An 18,421-nucleotide genomic window follows, 5' to 3' on the forward strand; every position below is an offset into this window, starting at 1 on the left:
GCTTTGATCAGAGAAGGACACATCCGCCAAAAGAAAAATAGGAGAAAGGGCAATTCAAGGAGAAGGAACACATTGAGCAAGTCAAGGAAGGGTGGCATGGCCTGACAGTCAAGCAATTATTTAAGCCTGGAGTGTGGGGGTCCCGCCAAGGGAAGGGAAAGATGCTCAGAAGAATGGAGAAGTAGAGCCCAGTCACAGAGCGCCTCAAATACATAGCATTGTATTCTGTGAGTAATAAGGAACTTTTGGGGGGTTTTCAAATAGAGATGATATGATATGATATGATACGATGCATGATATGATCAACTTGCACTTTGGAAAACTGCAAGAATGAAAAATGAATCCTAGAGTTTTGAGGCTGGAGATTACAAGACCAATTAGGAGGGTATCAGAGTAACCCAGATGAAAAGTAGTTAAAACCCTCAATTTAGGCCATGGTAGGGGAAATGGAGAGGAGGAGTCAGCTGCTAAAGATGTTAGTGGGTTAGAATGAGAGAATAAACAGGACTTGCTGAATGAGGGCAGAAGGAGAAGCATAGATGGCTACCAGGTTTCTAGCTTGGGAGACTGAATGGGTTAGGATATCCCTGTTGAGATGGAGAATAATAAGAGAAGGAGAAGCTTTGGAAGAAGATGGGGCAGTATTAAAAATGGTTTTTAGACAAGCTGATTTGGAAATACACACTATAAAGATGGATACACAGTTGGTGATAGAAGTTTGGGAGTCATCAGCATCTGGGTGTAGATGAAATAACCAGAGCCAGCTTGTAGAGCAGGAACATGGCTTTTAATAGAGATGTGGGAAACATCAATCCTTATTGTGTATACATAAAATAAGGAGCCAACAAGGGAAATTGAAGCAGAGCAAAGAGGTGAAAGAAGCAGGAAAGCAGATTAGATATCTTGGTCATTGAGGGAAAAGAGCACAGCCTAACTCTGCCCTTACCCTTACTAGAGACCAGAGGTTTGTTTTCTGGAAAAACTGACCTAAGAAGTTCTAGACCCACACACAAGAATGGGCAGCAGACTGATTGCAGGGGAGTAAAAACTTTATACCTTGAGCTGTGAGATTCTCATCTTACCTCCCCTGACCTGTTCCTAGAATTTGGATAGCCTGCCCCAGAAAGGTTACTGGAGGACTTTTTCCTTTAAAAACTATTAGAAGATGTAAAGAGAAAGAGAGAGAGAGAGAGAAAGAGAGAGAGAGAGGATTGATAGATGATAGACAGATAGATAGATGATAGATAGATAGATAAGACAGATAGATGATAGGCAGATCAATAGATAGATCAATAGATAAAAGAAGTCAAATATAACCAATCAGGGAAACAGAGAAATCAACATAGGCAAAAGGGCAACAGCTGTGCAGCAGGCCTAGAAAACAACCAGTCCAGACTGAATATGGAAGCAGAGGGCTGAACTAGGAAGGCTTCCAGGGAAAAATATGAAACTGGTGTGTTTAAGTGTTTGGAAAAATTACTGATAGGTGTTTGGCAAGTCTAATGGAGCATTTGGAAAAAAATATATATAGATGCATGGAAAACCAAGCAGATGAAAAATTAAAACAATTATTCTTTTGAAGGGGGAAATGTGGTAAGAGGAAGAGAGCATAATCATAGTATACTACTTGGCTCAGCTGATAGTAATATTTATTATTTATTTATTTTTATTTATTTATTTTGAGACAGGGTCTTACTTTGTCACCCAGGTTGGAGTGCAGTGGCACTATCTCTCACTGCGACCTCTGCCTCTCAGGCTCAAGCAATCCTCCCACCTCAGCTTCCCGAGTAGCTGGGATTAAAGGAACGCACCACCATGCCCAGCTAATTTTTTGTATTTTTGAGGCTGCAGTCTAGGTTTTGCCATGTCATCCAGGCTGGTCTCAAACTCCTGAGCTGTAGTCATTCACCTGCCTCAGCCTCCCAGAGTGCTGGGATTACAGGCGTGAGCTGTAATTACAGGCCTGGCCAGATAACCATATTTAAATTTGCACTGCAAAACACATAAATATATAAATGTTGGCTGCTGATTTATCAAAAAGTTGAGGATGTAATCATATTGGGAAAATGAGAAAAAGGAAAGAGAAGGGATAAGTGAGAAGGTTAAAACTTCAACCATCGAAACAATAATGCGAAGACAAAGGAGATCTAAAATCTAGAAATAAAAACTCACACTATAAGCACTTTAGTTAGAAATATGGAGATAAATGCCAGAAGAAAGAGCTAAGAGTTGGAAGTGATTTTCTCCGGGGGAAAAAACTGAGGGCTCAGGGAAGTGGTAAGGAACATCTGTTTTCATTGTCTTTTACTCTGGCTGATATTTGAACTAAGTATATGAATTTCTTTATTAAAAATAAAAAGTGACTAATGATAAATGGGAAGTGTGAGACTGGAGGCAGGAAATGTTGAGTGTTCTCTCAATAGCTCACCTGGGCATGGAAGGAGACTGGGCAGTAGCTACACAGGACTGCAGATAGATGAAGGAGGAATTTTGCTAAAATGAGAGAGGTCAGGGGATAGCAAGTGAAAACGAGAAGTGGAAAGACCAGAGAACAAAGAAATAACCAACGATGAGACCCTAAAGAGACAGAAAGGAAACATTATCTAGGTTGGGGAAATTTTGGAATCATATTTTCCTGTTTGCTGGGAAATCCTCTCTATGCCCATCTCTTCATTACTCGTTCTCTCTCTCTGCCCTCCAGCCTCCAATATAAATGTGCTCTTCATATCTATAACCCTGTGTTTTTCCCAACAAGGAAAGTCTCACCCTTTCCTCAGTATTCTGAATCTGGGGAACGAGAAATTTAAATATTTTTACATTTGATATTCTTAGACTTGTTTTCATGTCTCTGAAATTATACTCTTCCCACACTACACATGAAAGCTATTTTTCACTTCTTTCTTGAAGACATTCGAGTAAGAGCTCTGGGTACACCCTTAACGAATACCCTAAAATCTCTAGAGAGAGCTCGATTGCCACCCATCCTCACTGGAAATACAATTAAAACACCAGTAGAAACTGAATAACTTTTAAGCAGATGACCTAGATATATAGCTCACATGTAAAAAAATGATAAACACTCTTGGGGCTGTGTCCCATATCGAAACATTTCTGGAATCATGCATGTAAGCTGGACACCACCATAGTGTGCTGAAATAGTCAGCACATTAAAATTATTCTCAGGCAGTGAAGACCAGGGTCTCCTCTGTAGTTGTGTAGATCGTGTCCTGCTCACCCTAGAGGGCGCCAACACACTGAAGTCTGTGGAAATGGCCCACCCTTCCCACCCCAAAGTCACCCACTGTCCCAAGATTTCAGGGTGGGTCCTGAGCAGCAGCTGTACACATCAGCCATAGTGAGACCCCTTTTATTTTACTACGCAGTACATTTCGGGACAGAGAAAATATTGCAAAGTTTTCATCCCATTCACCCCTACAAAAGCACATTAAATTGCATCTTAAAAGTACTGTCTTCACAAATGGAAGTTGGATTTGTGGTACATTTAGTTCTCCACCTCCTATCCCCAGTGGATTTTATTTCTAATGTGTGGCTTAAAGCAAAGCTATCCAATAAATATAGAGTGGGCTCTAAAATTACAAAGAAAAACTGTCATGGTAGTTGTTCTTTATCATTCTGAAAAGCAAATCTGTGTTGTTCTGCCAAGTTTTTTTAGCAGTTGTATTTTGTGGGTGGCTCTATTCCAATATCTAGATGTATAAACATCCTGTACATGCACTGTTAAGCCTTCAGAGCACTCTCCTGTAGATGGTATGGACTTCCTGGAAGAAACACATAAGCATGATGTGAGAAGGTAAAAGCAAAAACAGCAGCAAGCTGCAATAAGATTATGATAAAAATCACTGAAAAATGGCAGGTGGAGTCAAAAGGAATGCGGTGTTTGGTTCTTCTGACACCCTCATTTGCTCAAATACAATATGTTATGGTACAGTAACACTAAATACTTCACAAATGTCAGGTACACATTAGTAAAAACAGTGAATGTCTTCATTTTTGAAAGGGTTGAATGTTCACTTTACGAAAGAGGAAAAATCTCGTAAAAAAAAGTCAGTATTCCAAATGGCAATCTCTCTTGTTCAAATTTATCCAAAATCATAAAGTGTTCTTTCTCAGTCTCTCCCTCTCCTTTGACCTTGAAATCCCATTACTATGGCAGGTCTTTACCATGGCTCCTCAATTTTCTTTTTTTCTTTTTTTCTTTTTTTAAACAGAGTCTCGCTCTGTCGCCCAGGCTGGAGTGCAGTGGCATGATCTTGGCTCACTGCAACCTCTGCCTCCCAGGATCGAGTGATTCTCCTGCCTCAGCCTCCTGAGTAGCTGAGATTATAGGCACCCACCCCCACACTCAGCTAATTTTTGTATTTTTAGTAGAGATGGGGTTTCACCATGTTGGCCAGGCTGGTCTCGAACTCCTGGCCTCAAGTGATCCACCCACCTCAGCCTCCCAAAGTGGTGGGATTACAGGCGTGAGCTACCATGCCTGGCTACTCAACATTTTGTAATACAATGCTGAGAACTGATGAGCAGTAGGCAACAGCGATCTGATTAAAATGAATGTGAATACTATGAGGCATCTACATCTACCACCACTATATACAATTCAAGCCCAAGTTCTGCAAGCGATAGAAAATCTGGTGTGGAAAAGAACTCAGAGAAGAGCTTCGTTATCATGAAACATGTTGAATCATGAGATAAAAATCTAATCATACATCTTTTTTTATAAAGAAGTATGCTTTTTCCCAAATATCAAGAACAGGTGCTATCCACATAATTTTGGAACACTCACAATTCAAAAATGGAAAACTAAAAATCTGTGACTTTTTGCTGTTGTATTTTTGTAAAGTTCACTCAGTTGGCTCAAAAATGTCAGCAAAGGTGCAGCCTACATGAGATCTTGTGTGCTAAGCTGTGAGTTACTAGCCTTGAACTCGTTTGTGGTTACATGGCTATGAAACACAAAGCCCACCTTAACATGGTTAATCTCATAAATACACCTGGCATTTTGCATTCACACTCTGCTTCATGCTTATTAAAACATGCCTAAAAATGAAAGAAACTGATTCAAACAAGAGTAAAACTGACAGAAATAATCCACTTCTCCACACCACACACACACATACACACCCAAATCATGAACTGGTTTTACATTTGCAAGTCTATACTTGAGAAAAATATTTGAATTCAATTAAGATATGCATGATGTCATTTTTTCCGTTGGTATTAATGTATCAGAATTTACTTTCTGCTATTTTCTATCCATCACAATCTCTGTTGAGCTGTAAAAGGCCATTTGGCAGCTCTTTTCAAACTATTCCACAATTTAAATCAATTGCACACTTGAATAGAGCACGAGTCTGACATTAATAATTTTAAAATTATTGCCTAAGAAATTCTGGGAATCTTATGGAGGGGCTAACACTTCTACAGTACACACAGACACAAACAAATAAGTAAAACTCTGTTCTTAGGATTCCATATTTCATTTCCATTTTATTACACATTCATATTATTTCCTGAAATCATCTTAGAACCTTTTGTTTTTGCAAAATTTTAGAGGTCCAGGCCCTGTGATAGCTATGTGATGTTTTTTCCAGCACATAAAGCAAATTCATGATGTGAAAGAGGCAAATGACAATAGTTAAAGTATGTCTTATTTTGTAATAGGATTTTTTTAATAAAAAATTATTGTGGAACAAGGTACATTAAATTTGGCTTGCAATCAGGAAATATGGGAGCCGGCCTTGAAGAGCATGTGATTGAGTCCCCACATCTAACTGATGAGGAAATAGGCTCAGATGGGTCTATTGATGGGTCTACTTGCTAGAAGCAAAGCTGGAACTAGAAACCACGCCCTGGCTTCTAGGCAGCAAGCAATAGTTTTGCTAATTTTGTTCCCCAGCATCAAAACAAATGCACAAAATAGGAAAGACAAATGGTTATTAGTTGGTTATTTTATAAACACAATATTTAAAACTTAAATTAGTACATGTAAAGAACTGGCACAAACAGATGAAGGTTCACTTTCACGGCAGCAGTAGCATCTGCACAACATACCCCCTTAGCCACTGCCCTCAGCCCTTCCCCTCTCCGAGAGAGGTGGTGCTGCTGGCTGCAGATTTCTTCAGCTCTATTTTCATAGACTGAGTCTCAGCTCGAGGCTCGAATTTGGTCAGATTTCCTGCTCCTGGGGCTGCCACTACTGGCTTTCCTGCTTTCATACCTTTTGACATAGGAATGCGGGTGGGTGTAGGCCGCTGGGATGACCCGTCTTGTCCTGACTGTAAGAGAGAAAATACATAGATACAAGGGAGATGTTGGTGAGTTTCCTCTGGATATGCCATCAATCTGAACATTAGTGGGACTCTTGCCACACAGGAACACCCACAGAAGACCCTTCCCCAGATAAAATAATTGTGAGAAACTTGGAGTTTGCATCTAATCCACTCTGATTATCTCCCCTTCCCTTCACTTAAAACAGCTTTGCTTGAAACTTCCTTCTCTTCTGGAGCACTAACTTACCTCCTCTGCCCTTACTGAAGATGGCCTTAACTCCAGTTTCACAGAGGAAATAAATATAGACCACCAGGCAAAAACTCAGGCAACTTTACTCCTACTGCTCCCTAAATTACCTCTACACTGCCTCCTTTCTCCCATTTCAGATGAAGCCACTCTCTTTTCACCTCCTAAAGACCTCAGAATCTTCGCATGTTATTGTCGCTGCTGACCACATCCTCCTTTTTAAAGTGCTCCTAATACTGTCTTGCTGTGATTTCTTAGGACAGTCTCATCAACTCACCTCTCATATCTGATGACCCCTTTTCAATCTCTTGCTGGCTTCTTGTTCTCTACTCTGCCTGCCTTCTAAATGTGTCACCATGTTCCATTCTCAGCCTCCTTTTAATGTTTAACATTCACCCTGAGAATTGCTTTAGTTATTACCCCATGTGTTCAAACCCTGGGATCCCTAGGCTTCAGTGCCCTCTAGAAATGCAGATCCTCATTCCCAACTACTCACTGGACATTTCTGATGTTCCCCAGACATCTTAAATATAACATGCCCCAAACATTAATTATCCTCTCTCCTAAACAGCTAGTCCCCCTAAAGTTTCTCATCTTATTCTCCCAGACAGCCAAATCAGAAACCCAAGAGTCACCCTCTCTACTCAGTTTGTCATGAAATCGTTTTGATTCTGTCTTCACTATATCTCTGTCCTCATTTTCACTACCATAGTTCAAACCTGCTCCATCATTAAGATAGAGAATTGCAACAGCATCCCTGTCCCTCCAAGTTATCCTTTAAACTGTTTTCCACACACATCTTTCTAAAACATAAACAATATGTTTTTCTCATGACCATCACCCTTTCAGTGGCTCCCTTTATCTAATCTATAAATATCAATTTCATAATAAGACATGTGTGTGCCTCCTTTCAATATCCAACCCCAGTTTGCTTCCTTATTTTCTGCCCTTGCATTTTTTGCCCCATGCGCAACTGTTAGCAGCACAATGGGACTGCTCACCATTCCCCAAGCATGCCGGGCTCCTTCACACTGTCATGCCTTTGCACATGCTGTTCTGTCTACAAAATCCTTCTCTTTTCCTTCTTGAAAATCCCTCTTTAACTGTGAAAACTCCACTTCTGTGAAGCCTTCTCCATTGGCTCCTTTGTACATACCTCTATCATAGAACCACTAAGTAGGTTCCAAACCTGTCTATTCCACTGAGTCAAGAACTTCTACAGTCCTCTTGGCTTCCCAGCACCTAGCCCATGCCTAAAGTGTAGCTGACACTCAACAAATGTTGAATGAATACATGTACAAATGAACTACCCTCACTGTTTAAATTCTAAGACGAGTATTCCAAATCTTTTGTTGTCCTTGATTTTATGAGATCTGATATACTTAAAATAGGTGGACCATTCAGAACTTAGAAATCTTAGACAGTTGCTTTGAAATGCTACTAGGGTGTGAGGTTTAATCAGTAGTCAAAAATGTCAATACAGAGGGTAGGGCTACTTTGATCTGACCCTTAAAAATGCTAAGAAAATGTTATGGCAGAAAATATGCTCTAAGTTACAATGATTTATACCTCCAATATCTTTTTATAAAATGCAGCAGAAAGAAGCAAAACCCTACACAACCAAGCTATGCTCTATGTTACCTAAAAAGAAGTATTGGACCACCTGAGGACAGTGAATAATTCTGAATACTATTTGGCTCATGAGGAGCCAATAAGTAAAAGCTTTACTGGCAAAGCAATGAGTAATTCACACTTTGGAGCCTGCCTCAAGTCTATGTTTGTGCATAGAAAATTAAAGAAAATCGTATTAAGAATATAGGAAAATAAGCCACAGTTTCTATATTTAAATTATGAGCTTCCTGTCTTTCTTAAGAGATTTCAATTTATTCTGTAGAACTTGTTCAAGGTCTAGAAATCACGATTTCTAGTCTATTAGCTTAAGTTAACATCTAAACAGTACAAGCTCTTCTATAATTACATTTGCCAATTTGCCACCAATAAATGAAGACAATCACTGGAAGTATTTTGAAAAATATAATTTATAATTTATTTATTTACTTTTTTGAGACAGGGTCTCACTCTGTCACCCAGGCTGGAGTGCAGTGGCATGATCCTGGCTCACTGCAACCTCCATCTCCTGGGTTCAAGTGATTCCTGTGCCTCAGCCTCCAGAGTAGCTGGGATTACAGGTGTGCACCACCACACCCAGCTACTTTTTTTTTTTTTTTTTTTTGTATTTTTAGTAGAGATGATGTTTTGCCCTGTTGGCCAGGCTGGTAGAATTTATTTTTAAGTTCTGGCTTTTGTGCTTTGCACATGCTTTTCAATAATCATTCATTTAGCCTTCCAGGTAGTTTCTTTGTTTGTTTGCTTGTTTGTTTGAGACGGAGTCTTGCTCTGTCACCCAGGCTGGAGTGCAATGGCACAATCTCAGCTCACCACAACCTCTGCCTCCTGGGCTCAAGCGATTCTCCTGCCTCAGCCTCCCGAGTAGCTGGGATTACAGGTATCCGCCACCACGCTCAGCTAATTTTTGTATTTTTAGTACAGACAGGGTTTCACCATATTGGCCAGGCTGGTCTTGAACTCCTGACCTCAGGTAATCCAGGTAATCCACCTGCCTCAGCCTCCCAAAGTGCTGGGATTACTGGCATGAGCCACCGCACCCAGCCCCAGCTATTTATTAAATAAATATTTATGAAGCACGTGCTCTCTGCAAGATACGATTAAATAAAATACAGTTTTTATACATGTAAACTCACTTCTCTTTTACTTTTGAAAAAGTTTTTGATATTAAAATCTCATCTTATTTTGGGATAAAATATGACTGTGGCCATTCATAACCACATATTGAATATTTTAGTTTATAGAAACATAACCTAGGAACAATTTTAATTCTTCCTCCATATAGACCATTTCCCCCGTCTCCATTGAAAAAAGTATTTTAAACATTAAAATCAAATTTTAAGCCTTCCGATTACTATATGCTACTATTTCGAAGAGGCTACCTTTGCAAGTATTTTATGGCACTCTCCATAATTTACATGAATAGATGAAGTTTTCCCTCAAAGTTGGCCTAATTTATTAAACTATTAGGTCACTTTTTACATTCAGTTCTCAGTGTGGATGGTCCTCTGGGAAGCATCTGTTGGTGGATTCAGGCAGCATGAGAAGCATGTGGCTGGGTTTTACTGTGGGTGCTGGGGTAGTCTCACTACTCACGTCTCCCTCCCTCCACAGGCCTGCCCTTTGGAGCCTCTTCTACTCACCACTGACTGGGTTCCTCGAGCAGATGACGTTGTGACCGGTGTTATGGTGATAGTGCTCGTCACTTTGCTTCCACCAGGCCGTGAGGAGATGTGGTTCCTGGGAGAGCGAAGGACAGTGCCGGTGGAAACCTCCTTTTCGGCTGTCAGGTTTACTGGTCGGACAGTAATAACTGGACTGACTCCTTCACCCGAAGTCCCAGGGGACCGTTTAAACTGAGACCCTAAGTGAATGTGAATTTTATTGTCCTCTGTGGTTATGATATTGGCATTGGAGTTGTATTTCCGTACTGGAGTTGGAACAGTCTGTTTTTCTGGGGTGACTTTGAGGATTGTCCGTCCCATGGGCATTTCCTGGGATTCGGGAGAAACTGCAATCTCAGCTGGTGCTGCTGATGTAGACACCGTCATTATCTGAATAGGGGATGTGGGCCTGTCTGCAAATGCGCCTCTTCCACTTTCTGGAGTCTTCTCTCTGGAAAATGTAGTAATTGTGACTGGGGACATGGCTCGTTCTGGGCCAAGAGTAGTATCTCTACTTTTTTGTTTTTGAGGCATAACATTTGGTGATGGAATAATGGTTATTCTTGGTTTCTGATTCCCTAAGGTAGGAATGACGGTGGTACTAGAAAAAAATTCTTCAGATGTCGGGCTTGTTATCTCCAAAGTCGCAGTGCTGTTCTCGTGGTCTGGTGTCACTCGAATATGCAGGGGCTGGCCCTGCTTTGGTGAAAGGACTACCTCTCCTGGGTGCCCTGGACTGGAATTTGTTCGGGGCCCTTTCTCCTGAGTGATTGAGGGGCCATTTTCCCTCTTTCTCATCCATGGAATCCAAGACTTTCTCATAGTGAGCTCATTTGCTGCTGGAGGATACCTGTCTAGAACAGAGGATCTTTCCATGGGTTTCTTCAATCCCACCTGCCGAAGATTACTCATAATATGATTTTCTTCCTGGAAGGATTTCCGTATGAATACAGCTGGCGTTTCTTCCTCTGTTGCTTCACTGCTGACTGCATCAGTTTGGACTCCAGTTGACGTCACAGGAATATCCACCATTCTTCTTCCATTCACACTGGGCCTAAGAGCTCTGCTGTAGCGCTTGGACAGCTCCAACTCTTTGGTCAGATTGAGGACCTCCTGCCCCATGTTTTTGTTCTTATTTTCTTCTTCCATAAATCTTTGTTGAAGTACAGAATAATCTACCTGGAGCTGAGAAAGCTGATCTTCTTTGTTCATTAATTCGTGAATCTTCTCTTTAAGAGCTTGTACTTCGGCTTTTAAGTCTCGACTTTTAGCTTCTTCCAACCGAAATCTGTGTCTCAGTTCAGCTTCCTGGCTCACAACCTCACCCTTCTCTATTGCTTTATTCTTGGCAATTTGGTGCTTGATCTCCTCTAGTTGTTGAGAGAGGAAGTTAGCCTTATCCTGCTCAGTTCTAAATTTCTGTTCCAGCTGATCATACTCATCTTCTGTCTTCATCAAATCCCCTTCGACCACTTCCAATTGTTGGAGACGTTTCTTCAGTCTCTCAATTTCAAGTGTTAGTTCCTTAATCTTATTATCTTCCGGGCAGGTGAGCTCAGACCCTTTTCGTGACCTTCCTCTTGTTATTTCTCTTTCCACTTCCTCTATACCATCAAGTCTCTTCTTCAGTAAGTCAACACTGCAGCTTAATTCAGAGGATTTTTCTTCTTCACTTTTCAATTTGCCTATCAACTCATCTCTTTCTCTTGTCAAGTTGTATACTTTTTCCTCCATTTCAGATTTTAGTTTTAAAAGTTTCTTACTTTCTTCAATTAGTTTTTCAGTTACATCCATAACTTTTCCTTGTTCCACCTTAAAATTTTTATTGAGTCCATCCACTTTTCTCTCTTCTTGCTTTATTTTTTCCATCATATTTTTCCTTTCATCAACCAGCATCACGGTAAATGACTTCAACTTTGTAAGATCATCTTTTAGGCTTAATTCAGCCTTTTCCAATCTACTTTCAGAACATTCCAATTCTTTAACTCGACTCTTGACCACCTCCAATTCATTTAGCAGGTCTTTGGTTAAGTTCTTTTCTTTCTCCAGATTTAAATGTAGCTGGGTGCACTCAGATTTACTCTTGCTAAATGCTTCTTCCAATTTCTCTAGTTCAGACATTCTCTTCTGTAGCTTCTCAACTTCAAGTTTGAGCTCCTTACTATGGTGTTCTTCCTCTTGCAGCTTCTTCCTCAATTCCCTACACTGGGATTCAGTTTTAGTGATCTCCTCATCTTTACCTTCCATTTCAAGCACACGCTTTCGAAGATTTTCCACTTCTGCCATGAGGCTAGAGTTTCCACATTCTCCTTTGGCAATTTTATCTCTTAATTCCTGAAGTTCTTCTTCTGCCTTCTGCAGATTTTTGTTGGTCTCTTCTAGCTCCTCGATTCTTTGGGTTAAGCCAACTAGCTTGAGTCTAAGTTGCCTATTGTGAGACTCTTGATTAGCCAGTTTAGCGTTCATCTCTTCATGCTCTTGAGAAAACCTCGAAGCCTTGTGTTCAAAGTCCACTTCTAACTTGAGCAATTTCTGTCTGTCTTCTTTGGATTTGGAAGTAATGGCTTTGAGCTTTTCTTCTTCTTCCCTCAGCTTCTGAGTAAGATCCTGTACTTTCTGGCTTTGCAGGCCAAGTTGTTCAATGTGCATTTGTCTTTCATCCACCAGCATGAGTGCAAAGGACTTGAGTTTAACAAGCTCATCTCTTAGTTTATTGAGTCGTTTAGCATTTTCCTTTTCTTTGCGGGCTTGATAAGCCTTTTCTTGTTCAAGGAGCTTTTTTAACCTAGAAAATAAAATATACCTATATGTTAAAAGAGTAATCAGCAAACAGATTTAAGCATTGATATTAAATAAAAAACAAAATGCTACTACAATAAATCCCTTATCAATTGCTATAATTTCAACGTCTAAAAAATAGCCATTAATGAAACAAATGGGAAGTCAAAATATTAGTTACCCTTAAGGGTAGTGGCTAGAAGGGGGCATGAGGAGGGCTTTGAGTGTAACTAGTTTCTCTTTTGTAATTTGCATGCTTGCTATACAGGATTGTTTAGCTTACCTTATGAAATTTCAGTAAGCTGAACGCTTCTGAGTAACTTTCTGCATGTGTATTATACTTTAATACAGTAGCCATTAAATAAAACTTAGGTTGTGCAATAATAATGACTATTTACACAATTTCTTCTGTATCCTTGGTGTTAGTATTTACTTTATTCTCAGAGTAACCCTATGAGATATGTATTGCTACTATCATCACCATGAAAAAACATGAGATACAGGGGAATTATGTAGCCTGCTACAGATCCCAGAGTCAGTAAGTGGCAGGGCTGGATTTCAAACTTAGCCAGGAAGCCTTCAGAATTATTGCTCTCCACCTCTGCATCATATGATTTCAGGAGATAAATTTACTTTAAATGATGGTAAAGGTTCAGAAAAGAAGCAGCTTTGGGTTTTCTTATTTTAAACTCTTGACGTAAACTACGTAACTGTCACCTGGAACGGACAAAGTAGGACTGGCTTTCTGATACAAAAGCTGATTTACATAAATTGATTTTAGTTCACATCAGAACTGGCACAGGATTTTTTTATTTAAAGAATATTTTTTTAATCAAGAACTAGATAGCAAGGAAATCTGTATATCAATACAAAAATGTGGCAGCCACAGGAATTATTGTTTCACTTGTGTGAAATACATTTTCTCTAAGGCGTTTATGCATATCTGTAAAAAGTAGGAATATAAATATGCTGAAGTAGCTATTTACCACTCTTGGGTTGGTCAGTTAACTTGTACTAATTTTAATAGTTTTTTTTATTTACCCATAAAACAATTAAAATTATAATCATAGTTGCCATGTTAGTGTAAGAATGCATTTTAGTAATTAACAGGTTTATAAGGGAAGCAAGTTATAAACAACCAATGACATGTACTTATTTAAGTATAATAGATTTTATTCTTTCAGTGTGTTTTGCTCCTTTACTATTCTGATTCATTTCATATTTATGACTAGATTAGCTGTTAGCCAAGTAAATAGAATAGTCTCGCATTGTGCAAGAAATATTTCTGTGTTTTTTTTACTTGTCACTGACTGAAAGCTGGTGTACAAGAAATATTTGAACATACATTAGTAAAGCACGATAGAAGCTATTAATAATTAAATACAGTGTAAGTATTACAGAAATGGCTCTGATCATGTCATTAAGATTTTTTCATAGAATTTACTTTTATAAAGCATGATTGTGTCTCAGCATCTCTAAACTAATGCATACCCTCCAAAAATCATTATGACTTTATTCCTAAAATAGGAGGAAAATATGATCTTCAGGTCCTACTGATTTGCCTGAGTAATACTGTAACAGCATCACTAAATGTGGTCCTTACATGTAGAAAACAGCATTTTATTGACCATGTTCTCTTTTTATTAAAAGTTGAAACAACTGAAATAATGTCATAGAACTATAGATTAGGGGAAACTTTTCAGGATATTTTCAACATAAAATACCATTTTCAAATTCCTTGCCCTTAACTGGACTGTTAGAGATTAATTTATTGAAAATGTTACTGCTTCCAAGTCTAAGCTTAACATGTTAAAGCTTCTAAAAATATATTTTTAAGAATGCTATGCCTCTATACTGTTAGAGGCAGTGGGTTGGAGTGACTACAACATAGGTTTTGGAGTCAGACAATCAAATCTGAATTCTGACTCTGTCACTTTCTAACTGTGTAATCTCTGGCCAATCACTGAAACTCTCTGATTCTCAATTTTTTCACCAGTAGAGGAAAGAGGGAGGGATATTAACCCATTTATGCCGGAGGTTGCAAATTTTTGTGTGAAAAATCAGAACTTGGCGATGACCTTGAGAAGCAGGATATAAGTAAATCGCACAAGCTTAGCGTTCCAATAATGGAACACTAATACCAACCATATAGAATTGTTCTGAAGATTAACTGAAATAGTAGAAGTAAAGTGACAGATACATAGACTCAATACATGAACGTAATAAAGCACAAAAAGATAAGAACTATAGTATATGCTATTGGCTTCATCTGGAAAGACTGTCAGTGCTTTCTATGTTTAATCAATAAATATTGTTGTCATTATCCTGTCTTTGATAGTAAAACTTGGGGCACTAATGTTTCAGCCAGAGAAAAGCAGAAGGCATTCCAATCAGTGGGAAATTCCATGAGCTAGAGTGTGATCTCGGCAGGAATTTGGCTTCCAGGAAACCACATTTTTCACGTTCTCCTAGCTGTGATTATTTATGTTTTTCTAACCCCATTAGCTTACTCTCCCTCCTATTCTCTTTCACCACATCTTAAACCATGCCCATCTCATAGTTAAAGTGGCTCTACAGCAATACCAGGCTCATTCTCTGTGTGCTCCCAAAACCCAGTTTCCCTGTTGGTACAGCTGAGGGTCAGATCCAGGATCAAGGTAAAGTTGCTCAGCTCATTTTGGAAGGCCTGCCAATAGCCTTCTGCACAAATAGACCTGCAATCAAACTTCTTACAGGCAAGACGCTGGGGATGGGAACGATGGGATTCAATACCTGACCTCCTTGATAAGTTCATATCCAGTCAATCTCTCCCATCATCTAACATTCCTTGCAAATGCTGTGTCCTCTGCTTAGTGTTTCCTCCCTGCTCCTTTTATTTTCATTCTGTCACACATCACACTCACCTGAATGTTCCTGGCTAGTTTTTCATCCTCCAAGTTTCACTTCAATGTCACTTCTTCAAACCCAATTAAGTCAGAACTTCTTATAGACTCCTGTAATATCAATATCCTACAGTCTTTTTTTTTTTTTTTTTTTTTAGGGACAGAACAAGATCTTGTTCTGTCACCCAGGTTGAAGTGCTGTGGCATGATTATAGTTCACCGCAGCCTCAACGTTTTGTGCTCAAACTATCCTTTGACCTCAGCCTCCCAAATGGCTGGGAGTACAGGCACATAACACCATGGCTGGCTAAGATTTTTATTTTTTGTAGAGACAGAGTCGCCCTGATGTCACCGAGGCTGGTCTTGAACTGCTGGGGTCAAGTGATCCTCCTGCCTCAGTCTCCCAAAATGCTGGGATTACAGGTGTGAGCCATCATGCCTGGCCCAGTTTTCTTTTATAACACTTAATCAACATATGTTTTTTTCTAATAAAAAAGTTATATTTACTTAGAAGCATTGAGAATGTCAACAAAACAGCTGCAACTTTTTTCTTTGCCATTACAGAGTGGTATTCAGTTAACAGAACAACAACTATTTCATATAAGCTGCATCGGAGACAACTGAAAAAGAAAAAACTACCATTCCCATATATAATTAATTTGTGCTGTGCACCAACAAGAACCTGCTTTAAATCCATGCCAATTTACAACCTCCATACTGTCCAGGCAAGGTTAGTGGCTACTGAAAATACTACCAGGACAAGACTATCTAAAGACACACTCTGTAGAGTGTTAACTCTACAAAAAGAAGACACTGTACAGTTTAAAAACAAATCTTACACAGCTTTACATTTCAATTTTTTTCTTTAAAAAGAATGAGTTGTGTACAGGGGGTTAAATGCTTTATAGACATGAAAAAAAAAACTGTGCTAGAACCAACTTATTCATCATCATCATCTTCTTCACCTTCTTCCTCCTCTTCATCCTCTTCATCTTCCTCCTTTTCCTTCTTTTTCTTGCTTTTTTCAGCCTTGACGATTCCCTTTTTTGCTGCATCAGGCTTTCCTTTAGCTTGATATGCAGCAATATCCTTTTCATATTTTTCCTTTAGCTTCGCAGCCTTCTTTTCATAAGGCTGCTTGTCATCTGCAGCGTGTTATTTCACATCTCTCCCAGTTTCTTCCAGCATCACCAATGGGCAGGCCAGGATGTTCTCCTTTGATTTTTGGGCGATACTCAGAGCAGAACATGAAAAAGGCCGAAGGAGAGCTCTTGGGTGCATTGGAGTCCTTGAACTTCATTTTTGTCTCCCCTTTAGGAGGGATATAGATTTCATTTCTCTTTCTTAACGGGCCTTGTCTGCCTTTGCCATATCTTCAAATTTTCCTCTCTCTTTAGCAGACATGGTCTTCCACCTCTCCAAGCACTTCTTAGAAAACTCTGAGGCCGGGCCCGGTGGCTCACGCCTGTAATCCCAGCACTTTGGGAGGCCGAGGCTGGCGGATCACAAGGTCAGGAGATCGAGACCATCCTGGCTAACACGGTGAAACTCTGTCTCTACTAAAAATACAAAAAATTAGCCAGGCGTAGCGGCAGGCGCCTGTAGTCCCAGCTACTGGGGAGGCTGAGGCAGGATAATGGTGTGAACCCAGGGGGCGGAGCTTGCAGTGAGCTGAGATTGTGCCACTGCACTCCAGCCTGGGCGACAAAGCGAGACTCTGTCTTTAAAAAAAAAAAAAAAAAAAAAACTCTGAGAAGCTGACTGAAGCATCTGGGTGCTTCTTCTTATGCTCCTCCTCCAGACAAGTTTGCACAAAGAATGCGTATCATGACATTTTGCCTCTCAGCTTCTTAGGATCTCCTTTGCCCATGTTTAGTTATTTTTCTTCAGCAAGGCAGAGTCGCCCAGTGCCCGTCCGGCTCTCATTTGCCCCGGTGTTGTCTCTATGGAGCTCAATTACTGCAATGGCTGTCCCAACTTATAATTTTTTAAATGTCTGCCTACTTCTGTTAATGCAGATTCCATGAGGGTAGCTGCCATGTTTGTCTTGTTTGCCCCCTAGCGTAATGCCTGACACATAGGATGTGCTAAAGAAATATTGACTGAATGGATAAACAAGAGAAAGAATGAACACATAAACTTGAATTAGAAACATAAATCTGTAGGCTGGGAGCGGTGGCTCAAGCCTGTAATCCCAGAACTTTGGGAGGCCAAGGCAGGCAAATCGCTTGAGTCCAGGAGTTAGAGACCAGCCTGGGCAACATGGCAAGACCTCATCTCTACAAAAAAACAAAACAAAACAAAGCAAAAAAACAAAAATTAGCTGTGTGTGGTGGCATGTGCCTGTAATCCCAGCTACTCAGGAGGCTGAGGTGGGAGGATCACCTGAGCCCGGGAGGCAGAGGTTGCAGTGAGCCGAGATCACATCACTGCACTCCATCCCCGGCAAAAGAACAAGACCCTATCTCAAAAAAAAGAAAAAAGAAAACAAGTATAGATCTGGAAATTACCTAAATAGAGATGTATTAACTAAAGTTCTCCACGATGCTGAGTGAGTATACATTTTTGTTAAACAGATATTGCAGTTGTTATTAGGCCAACAATTTTATATTAATAGTGGCTATTAGTTGAGTGTCTCTGTCTAATGAGCAATGGCCTCCCTTGAAGAATGTGTCCATTTTAATTGTCAGCCTATTAGAAAAGAAATATGTCTCTCAACTGAGAAACCTCAAATGAGGGAGGGAGCCTTCTCTATATGGGCTGAGCAAGATATCCCTTACTATCTGTCTACCTGTAGCACTGGAGGCTGAACAACCTCTATATAACCTATAAAACAGCTATGGGACTATTAGAACAGGCTGAATTAAGGCTTTTTTTCTCTCATAGGTTTTTGTGTCACTGGTTTGTCTTAGTTCTTCTTCTTCCTCCTCCTCC

General features: G+C 39.9%; 1 protein-coding gene and 1 pseudogene across 4 annotated transcripts in view; both read right to left on the reverse strand.

The window, feature by feature from the left end:
- Window positions 1-18,421, reverse strand: part of FILIP1 (filamin A interacting protein 1) — a 235,642-nt gene that overhangs the window by 7,683 nt on the left and 209,538 nt on the right. For 3 of the 4 annotated variants that reach the window (XM_024248040.3, XM_024248041.3, XM_024248042.3), the window contains 2 exons: window positions 9,807-12,612; window positions 4,025-6,296 (listed from right to left, as the gene is read on the reverse strand). In XM_024248040.3, coding sequence (XP_024103808.3) covers window positions 6,090-6,296; window positions 9,807-12,612 — 3,013 coding nt within the window. In that variant the 3' untranslated portion in view covers window positions 4,025-6,089. Of the gene's footprint in view, window positions 1-4,024; window positions 6,297-9,806; window positions 12,613-18,421 lie in introns of those variants that run through there. The other variant, XM_063724869.1, reaches the window with a different exon arrangement.
- Window positions 13,900-17,836, reverse strand: LOC100431378 (high mobility group protein B1-like; annotated as a pseudogene).

The sequence above is a fragment of the Pongo abelii genome, chromosome 5, assembly GCF_028885655.2.
Source record: "Pongo abelii isolate AG06213 chromosome 5, NHGRI_mPonAbe1-v2.0_pri, whole genome shotgun sequence".
Lineage (NCBI taxonomy): Eukaryota > Metazoa > Chordata > Mammalia > Primates > Hominidae > Pongo > Pongo abelii.